The 23,871-nt window shown below is 41.9% G+C and overlaps 1 protein-coding gene across 1 annotated transcript in view; it reads right to left on the bottom strand.

Annotated features, from left to right (window-relative positions):
- Nucleotides 1-23,871, bottom strand: part of LOC117519121 (dynamin-3-like) — a 76,784-nt gene that overhangs the window by 2,123 nt on the left and 50,790 nt on the right. The window contains exons 15-19 of the mRNA XM_034180419.1: nucleotides 22,023-22,132; nucleotides 9,099-9,210; nucleotides 8,349-8,510; nucleotides 4,321-4,544; nucleotides 2,469-2,618 (exon numbers count right to left, since the gene is read on the bottom strand). Coding sequence (XP_034036310.1) covers nucleotides 2,469-2,618; nucleotides 4,321-4,544; nucleotides 8,349-8,510; nucleotides 9,099-9,210; nucleotides 22,023-22,132 — 758 coding nt within the window. The remainder of the gene's footprint in view (nucleotides 1-2,468; nucleotides 2,619-4,320; nucleotides 4,545-8,348; nucleotides 8,511-9,098; nucleotides 9,211-22,022; nucleotides 22,133-23,871) is intronic.

Genomic DNA, 23,871 nt, shown 5'->3' with positions numbered 1-23,871 from the left:
GGTCATGGCTGTTTCTTCCAGCATGACAATGACCCCAAACACACAGCCAGGGCAACTAAGGAGGGGCTCCGTAAGAAGCATTTCAAGGTCCTGGAGTGGCCTGGCCAGTCTTTAGACCTGAACTCAATAGTAAATCTTTGGAGTGAGCTCAAACTCCAAACCTGAAAGATCTAGAGAAGATTTGTATGGAGGAGTGGACCAAAATCCCTGCTGCAGTGTGTGAAAACCTGGTGAAAAACTACAGGAAACGTTTGACCTCTGTAATTGCAAACAAAGGCTACTGTACCAAATATTAACATTGATTTTCACAGGTGTTCAAATACTTATTTGCAGCAGTAACATACAAATAAATTATTAAAAAAAATCATACATTGTCATTTCTGGATTTTTTTTTTTTTTTAGATTATGTCTCTCACAGTGGACATGCACCTAAGATGAAAATTTCAGACCCCTCCACGATTTCTAAGTGAGAGAACTTGCAAAACCGCAGGGTGTTCAAATACTTATTTTCCTCAATGTATATATATGTATATACACACACACACGTATATGTATATTTTTAAAAAGGTTTTAAGTGTCAAAAGTGTGTGTAAACCTGAAAATCATACATTTGTTTCTGTTGAAGCTTCTACATGTATCCAGTAAGTGAATTTGACATCATGCGAAGACAGCAAGCATCACCTCGAGGAGATGAAGGAGCAGGAAGTCAATTAGATTAAACACAGTAATTGGATGATTAAAATGATTTTCCATGTGTATTTTTTATTTCTTAATACTTCTTGTTGGTTTAGTATTTTCTGTACTGTGAATAAACTATGTCGAATGGAAACTACTTTTTAATTACGTTCACCAAGGACGTAATAAAATCATCTGTGTTTATTTGTCTGTCTGTCACAGATTTTGATGAAATTTTCAACACAGATAGATATTAGGCCATGGAAATCTCCACTGAATTTTGGAGGTGATCCAGATCCGAATTCGGGATCAAGTTTCACTTTATATACACTTTGAAGAATTAGTTCAAAACTACTTCACGGATTCTTGCACCACAGATATATATAAGGGCATGGAGGACTCCACTGAATGTTGGAGGTGACCCAGATCCGGATGTGGATTCTTGATCAAAATTTCACTTCATGTAGGCTTTAAAGTATGTTAAAAAAAAAAATAATAATTCATGAATTCTCACCAAATTTGCACCACAGATTGATAGGGCATGGAAAAGCTGATCTGGATCCGGACTGGCAGATGTCAGAAATCTCGGGATGTCAGAAATCTCTGATTGCTCTTGTTTCTTCTGTTCATTTAATTATCTTGGCGTGCTAAATTCTTTTTTGGGATCCTTCATGTTATCACTTCAAAATATTAAAATTTCAGCTCTTTTGGTTTGTTTTTCATGGTTTTAGAGCAAAAAAAACAAGTCAATTGTAATTTCATATAAGAGAAGTTGGCGGTTCGCCGGAGCTTCAGCTAAATGTTTTAGCAGTTTATTGGTTTAGTGTTACTGCAGTTAGCTCTTTGGCAGGTCAGCCGCTATGGAAGCTAACCTTTAGGTTAACTGTGGCCACCACTCAGAGTATTGCAGCAATGAGGAGGAAAAGGCATTCAAAGAGTTTACACTGGCACCATTACTACGGGCACCAGCTGGAGAAGGGTGGGGAGCATCCTCATTTCCCACCACTCTGCTCTCTGCACGTCTCTGAGGACGCTCATGCAAATTTACTGCAAACACCATCACACATGGGAAATCCTGGAACAGTTTGGATTCAGGCAACGAGAGACTTCGTCACCAGCCAAAAAGTGTGTGTGGAGATTATAAATCTTTATGATGTCATAAGGTGGGAGTGGGTGACAGAGCCCCTTGAAGGGTCATAAGGGTGAAGATTTTTCTTAAAACTGCTGACGCGCAGCACTTTGAGCTGTATTTAGTTCTTTCTGAGACAGAGGCAGCGCATGGATGAAGGAAAAGACAAGTAAGGTTTAATGGAAAGAGGGAGAGTGTGAGGGACAGAATCTGAACAACCATTGGAGAGCACAGAGGAAATGAGGCAGAGAAGAAAAGGAGACATGGGCCAAAAGCAGAAAAGTGAAGGAAAATACAAGAAAAAGGGAACAGTGGGGAAAGAATGATACTTGAAGAGGAGAAAAACAAAGAAGGCAAAAAAAATAGCACTGAAGGACAGAGAGAAATATAAAAAGTTGACAGCGCACCTTGGCTATTGTCTCTGGATGGAGCTAAAAGCTGCACAGAGAGAAGTCCTGTCTGCTGAGGCTGATGGAGGAGAATATGAGAAACACATTTTTCAGCAGACCCCCACCCAGCTCAAATAACAATTCCTTCTCCCCCTGAGCCTCTGTAGTTCAAAGTCTGGCTGCGTGTGTGCACGTCTGAGTGACATACAGAGACACAGGTCACCGTACTTTGACCTGTCAGATTTTAGCACATGACTGTGTATTTCCACAGTTACCTCGGCCCACCGGGCGTGGCACGGAGCGTTTGGTGACGGGGCTGCCAAAGCCGATCTGTGCTGGTGGACGAGACGTGTTTGGGTTGAGCATTTTCTGGAAGAGCAGCTGGAGCAGGACCACGAGTCCCTGATACTTTCAGCAGAGTGGGGCTGGGTGGAGAAGACAAAAGATGGATAAGCTGCCAACTTCAAGTCTGTTATACAGGGTTAAGTACAAAACAGCATTTCCCTCTCTTCATCCCTATGACAGTTATTTTGTTTCAGTCTTTTCAAATAAAATCATTGGCAAAGGGCTGAAAATGAGGGATAGGAAGCACTGAACTACAACCGCAAATCAGAAAAAGTTGGGATGATATGAAAATGGCAAAAAGAAGAAGAAGAAGAAGAGAAAAAAAAACAACAGTGATCCTTACATTTACTTTTATTTCTGATTCATTGAGGACATTATGAACCCGAGACATTTCATATTGTGTGTGGTCAACATCAATTAATTACCACCCATACAAGGAGAGCTACAACCACTACTTTTGCGCCCTCCCCCCCAGGACTAAACCAAATCAACTTTTTTAGGTTCCTTAGATGACTCCAAAACACAATCAGGATGTTCCCAAAAATAAAAACTAGCCTCAAGCCAGTTATCCAATATGGCATCCAAGATGGCCACCAAAATAGGTTGTTTTTTTTTCCACTAAAACACCAGTGATTTCTGTCATTACTAAGTCTATTGTTTGTTCCTACTATGTATTTTAATGATAAGGGTCTATTGGTGGCCATTTTGGACGCCATTTTGAATCTTAAACCCATGAATGAATTTAGTTTAGGCACAAATGAGTTTGCTGTGACCTGCAATGGTCTTCCCATTGAATCTCTGTGATATTTAAGTTGTTTATATGTTCTGTAAAGGTGTTTTAGTGAAAAAACCCTATGTTGGCAGCCATCTTGGATAACTGGCTTGAGGCCAGTTTTTATTTTTGGGAATATCCTGATTGTGTTTTGGGGTCATCTAAGGAACCTAAAACAGTTGGTTTGGTTTAGTCTGAGGAGGCGGGGTGCAAAGGTAGTGGTCGTAGCTCCCCTAGTAACAGTATAATATGGTTTGTGTTCCTTAATGATTGATGTAAATGAAATTCAAGACATACAGTATTCAGTGACTTGGAAAAATTCATGCATCCATCTCCTGAGTTGTCTCAAGAAAACCGGCTACAACTCCATTGTCTTTACTTCGGTCACCACAGCAGATCTGCATGTTGATTTGGCACAAGTAAAAAAACAAAAAAAAAACACCAGATGTTATTCCTGATGCAACTCCACATTACATGGAGAGTGGGCAGGGATGGCCTTGAAACAGGAACCTTCTGTGCTGGAAACAAGTACACTTAACCGCTTGATCACCCCACCTCCGATTAAGTGATCCTTATACAGTAAAACCCGCCTAAACCTTCATCGTATAAACTGGATATTTGCACTCACCAGACAAAAGCAAAAAGTTCCAATGTTTTTGTATGATTTTCCATCTAATAAACACCGTATATAACGGATTTTGTATACCACTTTATTACGTCCTTGGCTGATGTAATAAAGCTGTGGTTACTGAGGCTACAGTGAGGCTACTTATTGCAATGTTAAACTGTGCTCACATTGTTGTGGTTGTGCGCCTCATTGCTCTGGGTAGATCATTATCAACCATGAGCTGGTGGTGGCGCTATATAACATTTTCCTGCCTTGCTTCCACTGATAAAACATTGTCAGCATCAGGGTGGCGCGGAGCAGACAAACCTGCACCTGATCTCTATCAATTGTGGGTTTAGTTACTGTGTGGACACCCGGGACATTACGAAGTGTAATTTTGTACCTGCCTGACTCCATCCCAGATGAGTGGATAGGCAGAGGCAGAAGGGTGGCACAGATGGAGGCGGAGATCTCCCCGATAACAGCGAGCGCCTCCTTCAGGGCAGTGTGTTTGTGCAGCATTTCATCCCGATGCTGCTGCTGCTCTGGTGATTCATCCATCAGTGCTGCATGTTCTCCCAGAGCGTAGAGCTGAGCCAGGAGCTCACAACTCATGAACTCCTTCAACTACAGAGAGGAATTATAAACAGCTGTGACAAACCCCACACACACACATACACACTGCATGCTTCCTTATTCCGATTTGGAATTCTGACTTTACATTCTTAGAAGTGGTGAAAGTTACATTGATCCATGTGCTCGTTTTCAAGTTATTTTATAATTTGAAGTCGAGACGGGTCGAGTTGGAAGAAAGTAGATGTCATGCAAAGTCAAAGAGTCCAAGAGACGAGGCTGATTCTTTACAAAGACTCTTTGGTACAAGTGGAGAGACCTGAGTCCAACTTGGGAGCCATTCCTTTTAACAGCGTGCTGAAATTTCACTGCTTGGCCTAAATCCTCCCTATTCCTATGTACAACCCCAATTCCAATGAAGTTGGGACATTGTGTAAAATGTAAATAAAACAGAATACAATGATTTGCAAATCCTCTTCAACCTATATTCAATTGAATACACCACAAAGACAAGATATTAATGTTCAAACTGATAAACTTTATTGTTTTTGTGCAAATATTTGCTCATTTTGAAATAGATGCCTGCAACACATTTCAAAAAAGCTGGGACAGTGGTATGTTTACCACTGTGTTACATCACCTTTTCCTTCTAACAACACTCAATAAGTGTTTGGGAACTGAGGACACTAATTGTTGAAGCTTTGCAGGTGGAATTCTTTCCCATTCTTGCTTGATGTCCGACTTCAGTTGTTCAACAGTCCGGGGTCTCCGTTGTCATATTTTCGCTTCATAATGTGCCACACATTTTCAGTGGGCAACAGGTCTGGACTGCAGGCAGGCCAGTCTAGTACCTGCACTCTTTTACTACGAAGCCACGCTGTTGTAACACGTGCAGAATGTGGCTTGGCATTGTCTTGCTGAAATAAGCAGGGACGTCCCTGAAAAAGACATTGGTTGGATGGCAGCATGTGTTGCTCCAAAACCTGGATGTATCTTTCAGCATTGATGGTGCCATCACAGATGTGTAAGTTGCCCATGCCATGGGCACTAACACACCCCCATACCATCACAGATGCTGGCTTTTGAACTTTGCCCTGGTAACAATCTAGATGGTCTTTTCCTCTTTTGTCCAGAGGACACGACATCCATGATTTCCAAAAACAATTTGGAATGTGGACTCATCAGACCACAGCACACTTTTCCACTTTGCATCTATCCATTCAAATGAGTTCGGGCCCAGAGAAGGCGGCGGCATTTCTGGATGTTGTTGATGTATGGCTTTCACTTTGCATGGTAGACTTTTAACTTGCACCTGTAGACGTAGCGACAAACTGTGTTAACTGACAGTGGTTTTCTGAAGTGTTCCTGAGCCCACGCGGTAAGATTCTTTACACATTGATGTTGGTTTTTAATGTAGTGCCGCCTGACGGATTGAAGGTCACGGGCATTCAATGTTGGTTTTTTGCCTTGCCGCTTACATGTAGAAAGTTCTCCAGATTCTCTGAATCTTCTGATTATATTACGGAATCCCTAAATTCCTTGCAATTGAACATTGAGAAACATTGTTCTTAAACTGTTGGACTATTTTTTCACACAGTAGTTCACAAAGTGGTGATCCTCGCCCCATCTTTGGTTGTGAACAGCTGAGCCTTTTAGGGATGCTCCTTTTATACCCAACCATGACACTCACCTGTTTCCAAACAGGTGTTCTTTGAGCATTCATCAATTTTCCCAGTCGTTTGTTGCCCCGACCCAACGTTTTTGAAACATGCTGCAGGCTATCAGTTTGAACATCAAATATCTTGTAAAGAGGAAAACGTTTCGACGTGAGAGTCACAGAGTCACATCTTCCTCAGGTCTGAGAAAGATGTGACTCTCACATCGAAACGTTAGTCCTGCTGTATATTTTTCTTTTCAGCACCTTATTAAACTTTCCGGCACTTATTTCTGTGTTGCACCAGTTATTTTTCTCTTTTACAAATTAGTCCTATCTGGTTGCACCAGATTTGTTTGTGCTATACAGAAACGTGGTGAACTATTCTCCTTTTTTGTTCATCAAATATCTTGTCTTTGTGGTGTATTCAATTAAATACATGTTGAAGAGGATTTGCAAATCATTGTATTCTACTTTTATTTACATTTTACACGTCCCAACTTCATTGGAATTGGGGTTGTATCTAAACATCAGACACAAGGCCACACAAGTATTTGGAAATGGACTTTTCTTATTTTTATTATTATTCTGCTTCTGTCCACCACCACAATGATGTCACTGTCGTGTTGACTCTCAGTTTAATTCAAGAGGAACAAATCCAAGAAAAGAGAAACAAAGATGAAAGATCTCTTGTTCCCATATATCGACTGCAGTGATGGAAAAAATGCACCATTCACATGTTAGCCAGCTGGTTCAGAACACCGTCGCTGTCACGAGGTTCCTGTTCATGCGAAGTCTGACTTTAAGGTTTTGTTATTATCATAAAATTCTTACTTACACCATATGTACCTGGTCGTGCTGTCTGTTCTCGGGGTCTAGGTTTGTTATGTGTGCCCAGGGTGAATAAGTAGTAAGCAGGTTACAGGGAGTTTTCTTACTGGGCACTTTTTCTATGGAACAGTTTGCCAGTTGTGCTAAAACAGTCTGATTGTGTGGACTCATTTAAATCGAGGTAGAAGACTTACAGTGCCCTCCAAAAGTATTTGGCCCTTTGGTGTTTCACACATTTTAATTTGTTTATGCCATTTCAAATACAAAAAGTAAATCAGGCTTCAATATAAAAAATTCTAAAATTTCCTTAAACTGAAAGCAAATCTCTACAACAATCTACAGTCAATTTAAAGTTTCCAATTCACCTAACCTGCTTGTCTTTGGATGTGGGAGGAAGCTAGAGCCCCCAGAGTGAACTCCTGTAAACACAGGAAGAACAACCAAACTCCACACAGACAAGCCCCAAGTGAGAATCGATCCCATGACCTTCTTGCTGGATGGCAACAGCGCTAACCACTAAGCCACCATGCTGCCTGCTATACAAATAACTTTCGAATTGCAATTGAATTTGACACGAAAGGGTCAAAAGAAACTATTGATTCATTAAAAGATTCAACCTTTTTGAACATTCGAAGCATCTCCACAGTGACATCTAGTGGCCAAATTCTTGTTTCACTTGCAACGAATTTGTAAAACTTTCTGAATCTGTATTTGTTAGTGTTGAAATATGTTTATCTTGTTGAATGTTCTAATTTTGTATGAAGAGAGATTTTATTATGATGTTGTAGTTGTGTAATAATCTGTGTTATGGTATTTATATCGTGAAAAAGTCTGTTAGACTGTGTTGGGACTGGGAAGATTTTTTTTTACTCACAATCTCTCCTGCTTTGGAGAATAGTCTCTATTTCTATCATTAATTACTTTTTTAATCAACAGACTGAAATGAAAATGGTATCTCAAAATCAAACTCACTAAACAGGAAGGAACAGAAAGAAGTTAAAAACAAAAACTGGCCCATACAAGAAAACAGAGAATTTAAGTGGTTTGATAAAACACACTCAGGAATTTTGAGGGGTGTCATGTGACGTTACCGTCACTCCGTCCAAAGAGGACATAAATATTGTAAGGTTTACTTATTTTGTGACAGTTCCTTAAACAGTTTGTAGTTCATTCAGTTGCATTTCTGTTCATTGACCAGATGGAGGCAACTCAACTGGGCACCGATGTTTCAAAACACCGTTTCCAAAGGATTCAGAATGTTTTGGAACACAGTTCCATTTTGCCATTACTATTGGGGTGTGAACGAGAGATGAAAGAGAGAAACAGCAGGCACATTTATTACACATTTAAGACTCTTGGCATGGATAGCTTACGCTGTTGACCATAAAGTGCATAATCGTCTTTGGCACGAGGTCCCTGATGGTCTTGTAAATGATGTTCATGTATGACTCAACCAGGTTACTGATGGTTTCCACCTGACGCTGCAGGTGAGGATCTGTGAGGCTTTCACAATCTTCGTTTTCCTGTCCATCCACCTGACAGATGAGACAACATATACTGTAGATTTAGGACCAACTGCACTTACAGAATGCTCAGAGTGTTTAACGATGCAGGGTCACATAACGTGCTACAGTAACCACTACATCGTGCTAATATGCAGTAAATGTAAGCCGTGCAAGTGAGCATTATTGTTAATGCCAAATTGTATCATGTGAACGACGCTGGTGATGAGAAAATGTATAAATATATAAAATTGTGGCAGGAAAAGGAGAACAGGGGATCTGGGTAGGAGAAAAAGGGGAGTGGGTGAGGGACGAGAAACTGCAGATTAGAAACAGACTGAAGCGCGCGCAACTGTAGTGACATCATTGGACAAGAATGCTGCACTGAAGAGCCAACGACAAAGCGAGATGGAAGGGGTGGGGGAGCTAATTTTTTCGCTTTGGCGGGGAAAAGAAGGGGGGATCATAAGGAGAGGGACTAGGCTTTATGGTCTGGGTTTAAGGTTAGCAAAAGGGTACGACTGTGGACCGCGGAAAGCCAAAGTGTAGGCAGGTGCAGTTATGTGCAGCTAAGGTTACAGTCAGGTTTAATTAGGTTAATTTAGGGGTCAGGGTACTAACGGTCAGGTTCTCAGGGTAAACTGCGGCGCGGAGCAGAGAAGCCTTCCAGCTGTCCAACTCCTCCTGAGAGTTACAGGCCAACTCCAAGCATTTGTAGTCCTTATACACGTACCTGCAATTCATTTCAGTGCTGTCAAATGTGTCCAAAAGCAACACTTCCGAGCCAGAAATAACACTATAAATTTGAGGGTCCGGTTCTCAGTACAGAGTAATATACACAGAAGGCACCTTAAACAAAATACATCCATCTTTGAGAACATAAAGCAACTTAAACAAATACACCAAGCTGTTGGAAGACTGGCCCAATAGTTAGCTGATCCGTGTCATGAAAACATACAGAGAATATGTAGCAAAATCATCCACGTGTCCCCTGTTAGGGTGTTGTGTTTATAGTTTGTCTGAAGCATTTGATCTTTCAGCTTAATGTGACTATGATCAAATCCAAAGAAATATGTTTACAATAGTATTTAGCTTTTGCTTACTTTAAAAGCCTCTAATCCAGTAGTGTCCAAAGTATTCCAGAAAGGGCCCAGCGGGTGCAGGTTTTCTTTGCAGCCAGACTCCAGCAGGTGGTTTCACTGATTAACATCACTTTGAGCAGATGGGACAAGTTCATCAGTGAAATCACCTGCTGGAGTCAGTGGCTGCAAAGGAAACCTGCACCCTCTTGGCCCTTTCTGGAATACTTTGAACACCACTGCTCTAATCACTTGCATTGCAAACTAATACACAGCCTAAACTCACCTGAATATCTCCGCTTGTGTTAGACTTGGCCGACATCTAGGAACCAGAGTTAACGCAAGATTAACTCTAACTAACATTTACCCCAACCCACCACTTCAATTTATTTCCTTGCTTTAACCTGCATGTTAATTTGAAATCCATACTTTAGGGTCTACTTAAACTAGAAGTGGTTTCAATTGACAAAGAAAAAAAATCTAATTTATTACATTTTCAGAATTGTCTATAAGCTTAACCTTTACATATCTGTTTCAAAAGAAAGTAGGTTTGAACAATCGCATTCTTAGTACAAACTCATCATATGTTGACGCAGTACCCCTTGTCAACATTCGTCGCACTGGGTACCCTTTTTGCATCATTTAGCAATGTGCAGGGTAACCCCAACCCCAACCCAAACATAGATAAATGTTCCCTGCTGTGTCAAGGGATGATGCATCAGTCAATCAGATAGTTTTGTGTGTTATCAGAGAGAAATTAGTCAACTTATCACAAAATTACATGAACATGATACCCAGTGCGACACATGTTGATGATAAGGAGTCCTGACCAAGCGTCAATATGCAATGAGTTAGGAGCAACAATGTGTAGTTTAAAATCTAAGCCCCCCCAAAACAAAACAACAACAAAAAACATTTAAAGAGATATGTCTTGGAGGTTTATACCAAATAGACATTATTTTCAACAAAGTCTGAAACAGAAATTCCATCATGAAGGTGGCAGACAGACAATCTGGAAGAATGATGTTGAGCGTTGCTGCATCCACTACCTATGGATTTACCTTCAGTCCTGATTGTCCACCACTCAGAAAAAGCAGATGTCCATCCCAGTGTTGTGGGCATCATGGACTTTTCTAGTTGCTGGGCTCCTCATGATTGAGGCATATGCATGTTATGGCCCAGTCACACGGCACTGGGGATATGGCAGGGGATAGAGAATCAAAATCATCTTTTTCATGTTTTTGGTGTTAGTTCAGAGTCTCCCCGCTGTGGGGAATACACACGAAGTGCCAGCAAGTTTCAGAACCTCTGTTTCAAGTAATTCTCCTTTTTTGAATTGCCGCCAGAAAACAGGCCAATCCGTTTTTGAGAGAAAAGTTACGTCACTTTTTCACCAATAGCTCCCACACACACACCCACACCCTTTCACACACACCCCTTCGAAATTAATTATTCATAAGGTTGTGCCCACCCATTCCTACCACTGGAAGAGGAGCAATGGCGAGGTACAGGTGTGCCTTCCCAGGCTGTCATAGCAGACTACGATCTTTACATATTCTTCCCACGGAAAGCAATGTACGCGATCAATGGCTTTTATTCATTTTTAACCGCATCCCCAGTACATAGAACCGCCGACTATTTCTTTGCTCTGCGCATTTCACGGAGGACTGTTTCACAAACCTTGCACAATTTCGAGCTGGCTTCAGTCGGCATTTAATACTCAGTAGAGGGTCAGTTCCGACTTTGCGACAAAATCAACCCCAGCAATCAGTACAGCCTGTAAGTATCACATTTTTTTTTGTTTAAATTTGTTTTTAAATTTATTTCGGATCTTTTTTTTTTATTATCATTATTATTTTGTGACTGGACTCTGGCTGACTTCATGTTGGTGGGCGAGGAACAAGATCACTCAACAGCAATGTTGAAACATGATCTGTTAAATAAGTTAGTGAAGATTACTGTCGTCTCGTTTTCGCTACAACGCGCTCAACTTTTGTTCAGAATCAGCTTCTTATCACTGGTAACGACACGGATTTCCTCTCACTCAAACCCGCAGCTTCACAGTGCTTTAAACTGTCGTCCACAGACTTCAATAGCGACACAAGTGCCACAAAACGAGACGAGTCATTGGATAAATGCTGGGCTTTGTCCCGCCCATCGGAGGCTCTGCATGTCTGGGGGTCTATGGGGCAGACGTGTGGTTAGTGTCTTTAAGGTGGAAAATTTGAAAAAGGTTTGAGGACAAGGAAGTTAAAATATTAGCTAGAGAGACGAAATGGTTTGAGAGAGGGGTCAAGGAGGCATTCTTTGTGAAACGTTTGAAACCCAGCCTTAACCGGGGAGGGGGTCTGAGACACGCTTTGTCCCCTGTTTACAATGGGGTACTCAGGTCAAAGCAGTTTCAGTCTTTTGTTCATGGTAATGAGTCATTCACGTCATCAGCAGAGTCGTCAAGGGAGCCATCAGGAGAGGGACAGCTGCCCTGTCATTAGAAGGGTGCTAACTAGAGCACAATAGGTGCTAATTAGAGCTATTGTTTAGTCACCAGCCTTAGCAGTCTGCCTCTCGGTAGGAGGGGTCTGGTTAGGTTTAAAACTCCAGCTTTTGTGACTTCTTGATTATTCTTCTCTACAAGAGTCAAGACAGAAGTCAGACCACCAGAGCAAGAATTTTAGCTGAGGAAGCTTCTGCGATTTGAAGTGAAACGCCCTCGTGTCAAGCAACCCAGTCCAGTCTAAGATTCAAGCTTCTCTACTATGGAAACCACCTGGACAACTGAGAGCCTACACAGAAACATCCTCTTAGTGGCATTTTCAGTGAGAGCAAGGGCAGCCAATCAAACAACGGCAACTGATCAGCCCAACACCTACGTGCATTTCATAATGAGGTTGCCAAATAAGCTCCGAAACGACGCCATTAAAAGCAAACGAGGCATTCTAAACCCAGCATAGTAACATAGCTGTTTCAGAGAGCCTTTTAGGAAGGTTCTGAGCCATTACAGACCCAACCAATTTTTTTGGGCTACATATCACATCACAGAACAAGGATTAATGCCCAATTCAACCTCTCTCTATCACCTTTAACGAAGGGCAACGAAGCCCTAAGGAAACAAGAAATATGGACTTCTGTTGACTTTCGTTGGCATCGTTTAACCTTCGCACAGCTTCATTCCTGCAGCTGGCGCTTCGTCAGGATTTTTAAACTGTTGAAAAATTTGAATGAAGGGCAACGAAAACCTCAATTCGTCCGTGTTTTGTTTTGCTGTCGTTCTTGATTTTTTTTTAATAGTTTGTTTAGTTTTTGTAACGTTATTGTTTAGTTTGACTTCGTTCGACTGGCTGAATGTTTTCACACAGTGCAGAAGCCGGTTTGTGAGCGCTGAGGCTGCTGCTGCATTCATGTACCATCGGAAATTACAGGACAAACTCAGCCTGTTTGCTTGGCTTTTTGTATCTGGGTGGGGGGTCAGCTTCAATGCGCTCAGGCACCTTATATAGGCCAGAATTAATCTTTTGAGTGGATACAATTAATTATTTTGCCACAAGCAACTGCTGAATTTGAAACAACAAAAAAGTTGTGTAATTTCCAATGGTACTTGAATGCAGCATCAGCGGCAGCAACAGCTGCTGCATGCGCTTATTATTTTTATTAAATATAACAATATGAGTGTAGGAATGACAATCCAGCCCTTATGTACATGTGACAGCAGGTAGATAATTCAAAAGATTATATAAAGAGATGCTCTGGAAGGCAGAATTCACATTGTGGATCAGCTGCAGCTGGTTGAAATAACCGCGTATGTGAGTCAATGCGCGTTCACACGCACTGATCAGTTTACTGTTCTGATATATTCAATCATCTTTACACTTATATTTATTCCCGCTTTTCACAGTTTTCTGTTATAAATCAATATATATGGCTTAGAACATAATACAGTGATACAGCAGTACCCCGGCACACCAGAGGTTTTTTTTTTTAATTGGAGCAAGACAGAGCGCACAGCGTGTCGACAGACAATGTGGATTCTGATGACGAAGGAGATGATCCCTCTTTTGTTCTGGATGAGGAACCAGAGCAGGTGGTCCTACCGACATGCGCACAGATCTCCACAGCTTCTGTTTGCAGTTTTCCAGGACTCAGGTGCTATGAGCTCCGTCCCAGTGCCGAGTCCTGGAACTCAGATGTAGACACACACTGCTCCAGCTGTGGCTCAAGGCGCGTTTCATTTAAAGTGTCAAGATCAATGTTAGCTTCGGTTTTGTTAAGTTCCTCTTTTGTCCCTTTTGCGCTCTTGTTTCGTAGGCTATTCGGTGATAAAGCTCTTTCGTCCACCTTTTCTCAACGAATTGTGACTTTTTTGACTTTTTTCCCTTTGTTCAGGAATCGTCATGTGCCGTGTGAGTGGGCCATTAGATCATGCTCAGGGAAATGCCCCACATGGCTGTACTATCATATCTGAGGTTCCCTTACAATGCAAATGGTATACCTTATCTGAGTCTCCCCACGTTATTGCCCCTTTAACAAAGTCAGTCCAACAATATCCAAGGAACCTCTGGAGAGGCCTTGTACCAAAGACGAAACCAAAGAAAGTCATTGTCTTCGGTCACTGGTGAGGGTTCTTCTGCAAAGATATCAGCATCTCCAAACACCACTGTCAAGCAATGTAATTACTCCACAACCTAGACATGTCTCAACATCACAAGCTGAGCTGTGATGACATTTGATAGCTCATGAATGCCACTGTCAAAATAAATGAATCTCTCAATGTTTGACTCTCTCACCACAAGTCGCCACACTGATAATGGCTCAGTTCAGGAAGACAATGAAAGCCTTGATCTATGACTAGAACCAGGACACTCCTAAGGGGCTCTTCACACATACCATGAAATTGGGAAAAAGAAGCAGAAACCAGCCAAAAATCAGCAAACAAATAAACAAAATTGGGAACTGCAAAACATTCCACCTGCTGTCGGGATGGACGCACGGTTGGACAGGCACTCATGATACCATGGCGACGGTCCCATGCACACATGTGCATGAACACAGTGTGAGCACGTGGAACATGTGGCACCACATCGTGCTGCTGCTGTGAGGGAAAAAAACACAACACACACTCCAAAAAGAAAACCCACCGCAATTTGTAATATTTAATCCCTCTTATCAAGCGAACATACAAGTATGATCCTTCTGTTCCTCTGTATATGACCCATGGTCATAGACGTCAAGTCATGAAATGACATGAATGAAGCAGTGCGCCCTCATCATGTCCACATCTGCTGGCCCGGCATGTTCAGGCGGCCCCAAACGCGTGTCCAGGGAGCAGCACGCCAAAGGACACTGCGTCATGTGGAGCATGTCTCACGTGGGTGGCGTGACATTCAGATTGCCAGCTGAGTGTACACATGATCAGATGGTCCTTTTCACCTGGCACAGCCTGCTGATGAGCGCGCTGACACGGTCGCTCCAGCCCATTGCAAAGGCGATATATGTTTTTATGTACAGTAGTGTTCAGAATAATAGTAGTGCTATGTGACTAAAAGATTAATCCAGGTTTTGAGTACATTTCTTATTGTTACATGGGAAACAAGGTACCAGTAGATTCAGTAAATTCTCACAAATCCAACAAGACCAAGCATTCATGATATGCACACTCTTAAGGCTATGAAATTGGGCTATTAGTAAAAAAAGTAGAAAAGGGGGTGTTCACAATAATAGTAGTGTGGCATTCAGTCAGTGAGTTCGTCAATTTTGTGGAACAAACAGGTGTGAATCAGGTGTCCCCTATTTAAGGATGAAGCCAGCACCTGTTGAACATGCTTTTCTCTTTGAAAGTCTGAGGAAAATGGGACGTTTTTCTGAACAGCGTAGTTTGATTAAAAAGTTGATTGGAGAGGGGAAAACTTACACGCAGGTGCAAAAAATTATAGGCTGTTCATCTACAATGATCTCCAATGCTTTAAAATGGACAAAAAAAAAAACAGAGACGCATGGAACAAAATGGAAAACAACCATCAAAATGGATAGAAGAATAACCAGAATGGCAAACGCTCACCCATTGATCAGCTCCAGGATGGTCAAAGACAGTCTGGAGTTACCTGTAAGTGCTGTGACAGTTAGAAGACGCCTGTGTGAAGCTAATTTATTTGCAAGAATCCCCCGCAAAGTCCCTCTGTTAAATAAAAGACATGTGCAGAAGAGGTTACAATTTGCCAAAGAACACATCAACTGGCCTAAAGAGAAATGGAGGAATATTTTCTGGACTGATGAGAGTAAAATTGTTCTTTTTGGGTCCAAGGGCCGCAGACAGTTTGTGAGACGACCCCCAAACTCTGAATTCAAGCCACAGTTCACAGTGAAGACAGTGAAGCATGGTGGTGCAAGCATCATGATATGGGCATGTTTCTCCTACTGTGGTGTTGGGCCTATATATTGCATACCAGGTATCATGGATCAGTTTGGATATGTCAAAAAACTTGAAGAGGTCATGTTGCCTTATGCTGAAGAGGACATGCCCTTGAAATGGGTGTTTCAACAAGACAATGACCCCAAGCACACTAGCAAACGAGCAAAACCTTGGTTCCAACCAACAAAATTAATGCCTCGCAGATGTGAAGAAATCCTGAAAAACTGTGGTCATACAACTAAATACTAGTTCAGTGATTCACATGATTGCTAAAAAAGCAGTTTGAACATAATAGTTTTGAATTTGTAGCGTCAACAGCAGATGCTACTATTATTGTGAACACCCCCTTTTCTACTTTTTTTTACTAATAGTCCAATTTCATAGCCTTAAGAGTGTGCATATCATGAATGCTTGGTCTTGTTGGATTTGTGAGAATCTACTGAATCTACTGGTACCTTGTTTCCCATGTAACAATAAGAAATATACTCAAAACCTGGATTAATCTTTTTAGTTACATAGCACTACTATTATTCTGAACACTACTGTATTTCCACGTGAAGACAGCATGCACACGCACGTGCGTCATGGTGGACACTTGTAACGTCATGTCCTTCATAACACGGTACATGTTCTCCAGCTGTGACTTGCAGGTCGACAGATCCCAAAAGCTGCTGCTGTTTGCAGACATGCCCACCTGTTCAATCAGTGCACAGAACAAAGTGCCACTCTCTGTTTCTGTGATTATTTATTTTACTTATTTGTTATGTAATTATGTATGTAGTTATTGAAGTATTTATTTAATTGTCCTGGCTGTGTTCTCTGTGTTTTTGATGTAACACGTTGTGTGCACTGAGCCGTCATTTCCAGCTGTCAGTGAGTGGCTGGCCGGTGATCAGCTGAGGCGCCTTGCCATGCTGTGTGCGCTCAGACGTGGCTGGCCGGTCCCCATGTGATCTCGTTTGTACGTAATTATCAGCATGTCATGCAAGTGTGCCCCACCCCACGCAATGCGTTCCAGGGGTGTGTGACACACGCCACATGTGTTGGGGGCCTACTTGCCTGACATATGTGTTTCTTGGTAACGCCACACTCATACTGCACTTAGACAATTTTCACAGACAGCTCAAATGTGGTCATCTACACTCTACTCTCGTCTCGGGAGTGCGAATAGCCCCACCAGCGAGCGGTGTTTAATGTTTGTGTGTTGGCACCTGGAATTTGGCTAACACCTGCTGAGAGGGGGGTAGAATGGGTACTCACTGTCTTTCAGCCACTGGTGTGCACGAATGGTTGTGGCGATAGCTGTATGAGGCGTTTGAGGTGGCTCCAATTTTTCACAAGTGGCATGCGATTCCTCCTTCATATACCACTCAGTTTCAATCGTGCTATGTGTGAAGGGGCCTTAAACACTCAAAATTCATACTCAGGTTCTTGAGTTCTGTAACAAGGTCATCAATTGATTCCAGAAAGACCAGAGAATCATCTGCAAAATAAACGTCAGTGAAGTTTCCCTCATAAGCATAGTCTCACCCAATGTGCAGTCCATCCAAAGCACTGAACAGAGCAAGAGCGAGAACACAATCACTGAAGAAGACGTCAGAGGCTCTGCCTCCGCTCCACACAACATTGTGCAGGCTATGAGGTTATGCGTGTACAGCTGTGTTGTCCAAGAAATTATTGGGGATCCCACAAATTCTCTGAATGTCCAACAACACAGCCCAAGTAACCAAGTCAAATGCTTGGTAAAAACCAATGTTGGCTGCAAAGAAGAGGATGTCCTATATAGGCCCTGGGGCCTGTTGGTTCCGGGGCTCATCTCCAGATTCCATAGCAAGTCCACAACTCTCTGTGGATTCAATAAAGGTCCAATGAAGGTTAATTCCCAGGATAGGCCGGTACTCATTTAGAGTTGGACTAAGTAGGACTTTAGAACACTGAGCAACAGTCCAGGCCTTTTTCTCTTTAGCACAGGTAAGATGTTTCTAGCAGTCTCTGATTCAGGAGTGGCCTGACACTAGGAAACCAACACTTGTAGCCCATTTCCTGGACAGGTCTGTGTGTGGTGGCTCTTGACGCACTGACTCTAGGCTCAGTCTACTCCCTGTGAAGCCCCCCCAAGTTCTTGAATCAGCATGGTTTGACAATGTTCTCAAGGTTTCAATCGTCCCTGTTGCTTGTGCATCTTTTTCAACCACAGTTTTTCTCCTTCCAGTCAACTTTCCATTAATATAATTTCTTACAGCTCTCTGTGAACAGCCAGCCCTTTCAGCAATGACTTTGCATGGCTTACCCTCCTTGTGGAGGATCTCAGTGTTTTGTGGACAACTGTCAAATCAGCGGTCTTCCCCAAGATCGCGGATGTGTGTACTGAACCAGACAGAAATTTGTGGTATTTATACTGCCTGAATTGTGAGTTACTCAAACCTGAAATGAAATATTGCACTATTATTAATATAAGTGTTTTTTTAAACTGTAGGCCATAGTTATCTCAATCTCAAAGCTATCCATCTGTCAATCCTTTCCACGTTCGGGCCGGGTGAGATTTCCCGTGTTGAGTCAAATTAAGCCGCAGGTTCCACTCCTGGTGGTGCCCTTCCGTCAGTTCCTTTAAGTTTAAAAAGATTTTCACTTTGTGAAATACCTGACCAAAAATATTGAACTTTTTCATGATATTCAAATGTTTAGAGATGCACTTGTGTTTTTCATCCCTCACTGGCTGAACAGCCAGAAGGGGAATATAGAGTTGCACTCTATACTATAGAGTTGCACTGTGTGTGTGTGTGTATGTGTCAGTCACACTTTCTTGTGCACGATGAATTCAGTAATATCTGAATCTCACCAAATTTGAACTGGATATCCTAAATAGGTTTGTCTTGGATAAGTGCTAACATAACTATGATCAGACTGCAGCAAGGGCCTTTAAGGGCCTCCAACTTTCTTGAAATGGTTCAGAACTGCCCAGCTCTATATTTGGCCCAGTAATGTTTTGTTTCTGACCTTCATAGTCCTTACCTATGTATATGAGGGTAGTATATTAATAGTTGTTGTTATATACCAGGAAACCTTGGTATATCTAGAGTTTACCCTGCCCCTGGGGCCTTCTGAGGGGGATCAAAATGTCTCCAATTGCTCACATGTCCTTTTGAGACCCCTGCCATGTTACTTTTTTTAATTGACAGAGAAAAATATGTTAAATGCATCTGTAAAACAAGAGCAATTGTAGATTTCTGTCGTCCACAATCTGGATCTGCATCACCTCCAAAATTCAGTCTTCCATGCCCTCATATCTATCTGAGATGCAAATTTAGAGAGAATCCATGACGTAGTTTTGACATAATTCTTCAAAGCCTATATAAAGTGAAATCTTGATCCAAAATCCGGTGTCGCAGACCGAACGGTCCGCCCCTAAAAATTGGTCCGCCTTTTGCATCTGCACGTGGGTCATTTCGGAGGTCTGCCACTCGTCTAAGACAGTTCGTCTAAGTCTCTTCACCCAATGCGATCAATTGGATTGATTACTAACCATCTGATGACAAGGTAAAACCTCTTAAATCATTCTAAAGTCAGTTTTAAGCAGAAACAAGGCCGTTTTAAGCAGAAACTGCGAAATTACGTGACGCTTTGAAATGGCCGACGCGCAGTGAACGCATCAGCTAGCAGCTCATTTAGCTGTGGCGCTCTGATTGCTTCCGCCGCCTTTTATGATGAAATAATGCTGAATTTATGTGGAAATGATTGTTATACAAAAGCTTCAGATAGCTGTCGCTGAGATAAATGATGACTGGAGTGCAGTTTTAAGCAGAACTGAAGTTTTAATCCATGAACCGCGGCTAATGACGCATGCGCAGATGCAAAAAGTGGACCGATTTTTAGGGAGGACCATTCGGTCAGCGACACCGGATCGCCTCCAAAATTTTATGGAGTCTTCCAAGGCCTAATATCTATCTGTGGTGAAGATTACGTCAAAATTTGTGCAGTAGTTTTGACATAATCCTGCTAAAAGACAGACAAATAAATAAATGCCAATGATTTTATTATGTCCTTGGCACATGTCATAATAAAAGCGTCATGACATATGGTGGTTGGCCTGTGGAATGGCCCCCCAAAAAATGTGTGCATTTAAAATAACAAAACATTGAAACTTTTGTCCCAACTCATATTTTTGCCGGCATCCCTACCTGTAACCTGGGTCCACAATACAAGTGCACAGACTGAGCTAGACGTGACACCCCAAGGAGGGGTAGTGAAACGTCAAGCTACAAATTACTGGCAGGGGATTTTCAGCAGGCGAGTGTGCGCCTTGTTCATGTTGTTGCGCACAGATTCATTTTGTGGGTGGATATGGTTTAATTTAGTTGAAAAGTCATCATTCTGAATCATAATTGTGTGTATTTTCTGCATTGGCATACTCGCTGATCTTTGTCTATGTCGTGCATCTTGTGTGAGGTTAACACACACTTTAGGTTTGTGTAAAAATGCCAAAATTCAGATAAAAAAAACAGGTATGTAATTCAAAAAATGGGTACAACCATTTTCCTCTCAATGCTTCAGCGTTGCATACAATATGAAAGAATGTAAAGCCAATTCTTGCTCTCTCTCTCTCTCTCTCTCTCCTCGTTACACACCGAAGCATGTCTCTGTTTTGGCCATGGAAGCAGCACAGGAAAGAAACAAGCGAGGACTTGGAGCAGGCTGGAGCCCATCTGTTAAACATTTTTCTTTAATCACTCAGTTGTTTCTCTGCTTTTTCTTTTGTTATTGGCTTCTCACATTCATAGCACACAGCAATTAACCTCAAATATGTGAAACCTTTATGATTGTACGTGTGTGAATGAGAGAGAGAAGAGAGATGGAGAAAGAAGAAAAACGCCGACAGAACAGCAATGAAACATCAAGAAATGGGCCTTGTGAGTTTACGTTGGGCTCGGATGGGAGAGGCTGAAGACTCAGGGTGTGGTGACTAACACACGGGGAACCGAGCCAACAATGACAATATGAGAGCGCTATTACACAAAGTTCTGGACACTAACAGGACGTGTACGTTAAATCCACTCTCTGTTCTAACTCGTCTCTGCCCTATGTGCTTTGCTGATGTCAATTCTGTTTCACTCCACTTGAGGAATTTGTGCACAGATCTCGCGACTGCTTTCGATTTGAATAGTTTCCTGAGGCTTTTTGATTGCTGTCAGACATGAACACCCCCCCCCCCCCCCCCCAAAAAAAAACACTGCAGCAGCTGCCACACACACACACAGAAAGAGAAACAGTGAGGGCGCACGAAAGGGGGAGGGGTGGGTTGGGGTTGGGGGGCGCCACAGGACAGATTTTGACACATTCCTGGCCGATGGCTCTGATACTTTTTCTCGCTTTCTTTCTCCTCTCAACTCTTCCAGTCCCTCGCCATCCCTCCTTTTTGTGGCGAGTCGAGCAATTCTTTCCAAACAAGAGCAGCCTCATCTCTGATCCAAGCTCTCTGGCTTTGATTAGCTGCTTAATGAGCCTGCCGTCGGTATGCTGCGGTCTGCACGCGTGAACCCAGGCAAAGGCTCGCGCGCACTCGCATACACAGTTCCAAGGTCTAGTTGGTGTGTGTGAACGTAGCACAGAACAAAATTATAAACAAAGCCCACATTGCTCTGGTGCAATCAGCCAGGCTTTGGGTTCATTCCAGCAACTAAACACACACACACACACACACACACACACTCTCTCTCACTTTCTTTTAGGTATTGTCTCTCAATCTGCGTTGCAAACATGAATACAGAAAAGTCAACCCAGTCTTGCTCTCGCCAGCCGGGCACGTACTTGTAGACATAAGGAAGAAAACACCCGCCGGATACGCTTTTAAATCCGGTGACAAATTTGATTGTTCGAGGTCAAGGAAAGTGCAAGAGACAACACTGATGTTCCCTCGCTAAGCTCTCCTGACATGTCCACCCGCGTAATATATCATGAAAACTTCAGCCGGCAGGTGACAAGACGAGAACTCCCTTTTCTTCCTCACTTACTCACTCACTGAACGCGCACGTGCACGCGGGCCCTCGGTCTCACACAGACACAAACCTCAGCTCGGTGTTGCAGAGAGCAAAAATATATTTGGTGGACATGAAGCTCCTCTCCACATCTCTGACTTTCAAGTTGTCCAGCGGGAGCATGTACTTCATCTTTTTCTCCTGGAACATACAGAATACAGAGAGATAAATGCTGACAGCAGAATGCAGAGAATAATACGCTGATACACAGCTGATAGTTTTAAAAGTAGAAGGCGCTCAGTGAGTGCATGGCTCAATCAAGGCCACACAACCCCCAACACTAAAATACCCACTTTCACATGCATTTACCATGAAGCATTACAACATGTTTCCCAAGAATTCATCTATATGCTGGTAAAATTTCATGAACATCTAGTTTTACCTGTTGGCTATCAAATATGGCCATCGGGTATTTCGAAGATTTTGCATCCGTCAATCTGTCTGTGCACAGACCTTGCACAAGTTCAAAAATGGCTAACGTTGACCTATTGTGAGAGGCATTTTAAGAGGTTAAAAAGTCACATTCTGTTTCATAATTTTATGCTATGAATCATGCAAATCCATTGTGTTTTTTTCTTTTTTGAAGGGTGTGGGTGACAGCCATTCATAGCAGAGCAGCACTGTGATATGAGTGGCTGGTCTCTCTGGCATAACCGAACCGCTTCGTTTATGTGTAAATATAACACGTCTTATATATTATGTAAAAGCTAGTGAGAAATAAACACTTTGAAAACTGAAAATGCTGTTTTTGGAACCTCATAAAACCTCTGAAGTGATTTACCAGATATTTCGTGGACGTTAGCGTGCACGCTAACTTCCGCTAACTCAAAGCTAACTTGTGCTCTTGTCAAATGTGTAAATATAACATGTTTCCCTTACATTCTGTAAAAGCTAGTGAGAAATAAACACTTCTAAAACTGAAAATGCTGTTTTTGGAACCTCATAACACCTCTGGAGTGATTTACCAGATATTTCACGGGCGTTAGTGTGCACGCTAACTTCCGCTAACTCAAAGCTAAATTGTACTCTTGTCAAATGTGGACATATAACATGTTTCTCTTACATTATATAAAAGCTAGTGAGAAATAAACATCTCTAAAACTTAAAACGCTGTTTTTGTAATGTGATAACACCTCTGGAGTGATTTACAAGACAATTTGCGGATGTTAGCAAGTATGCTAACTTCCGCTAACTCCCTGCCATTAAAATGTAAATAAAATATTGTTTATGATTGATTGATAACTAAAATATGTTCTGGATCAAATTCAAAACAAAATCCCTAATTTTCTACAAAAGCTCAACTTTCAACTTTCAACTTCAACATCCTCTCATAACTTTGGGATTTAAATGTTGATATGTGCCAAACATTGTTCTGGATCTCAGTGCCAGAATATATTCTAGATCATTTATTTCCTGGAACATTATTTATCTGCTCATCAAATTTCAATAAAATCCATTTGTTACTTTTTGAGTTACCCTGCTAACAGGCAAACAACTGACAAACACACGCCGATGGAAACATTACCTCCTTGACAGAGATAAAAACATCAACCAGAGGTAGTTAAAACTATGAATGAATATTTTTCAAAAAATGCAGAACATGACAGAAGTTGAGGCAAACACTGCAAACAATGTGTGGAACCAAGCTGTAAGCTTCAATGGTCTCACATGAAGCCCTACCGGAAGAAGAAAAAGTTGCAGTTCCTTGACTGGCCACTTGAGGCTTGCTCCAAAATACAAGTTCACTTTCAACTCCATGTTAAAATGTCCAACTTGAGAGCAGATATAAAACATGTTTACAGCATAGTACAAAAAATTATTTTGGTCTCTATAGATAGTTTCCTCCCCCATGACAACTACAATTGGGGTGAATTATTTTC

Source organism: Thalassophryne amazonica, chromosome 10 (assembly GCF_902500255.1).
Source record: "Thalassophryne amazonica chromosome 10, fThaAma1.1, whole genome shotgun sequence".
In the NCBI taxonomy this organism is placed as follows: Eukaryota; Metazoa; Chordata; class Actinopteri; order Batrachoidiformes; family Batrachoididae; genus Thalassophryne; species Thalassophryne amazonica.
This window is presented reverse-complemented; position numbering and strand designations above follow the sequence as displayed.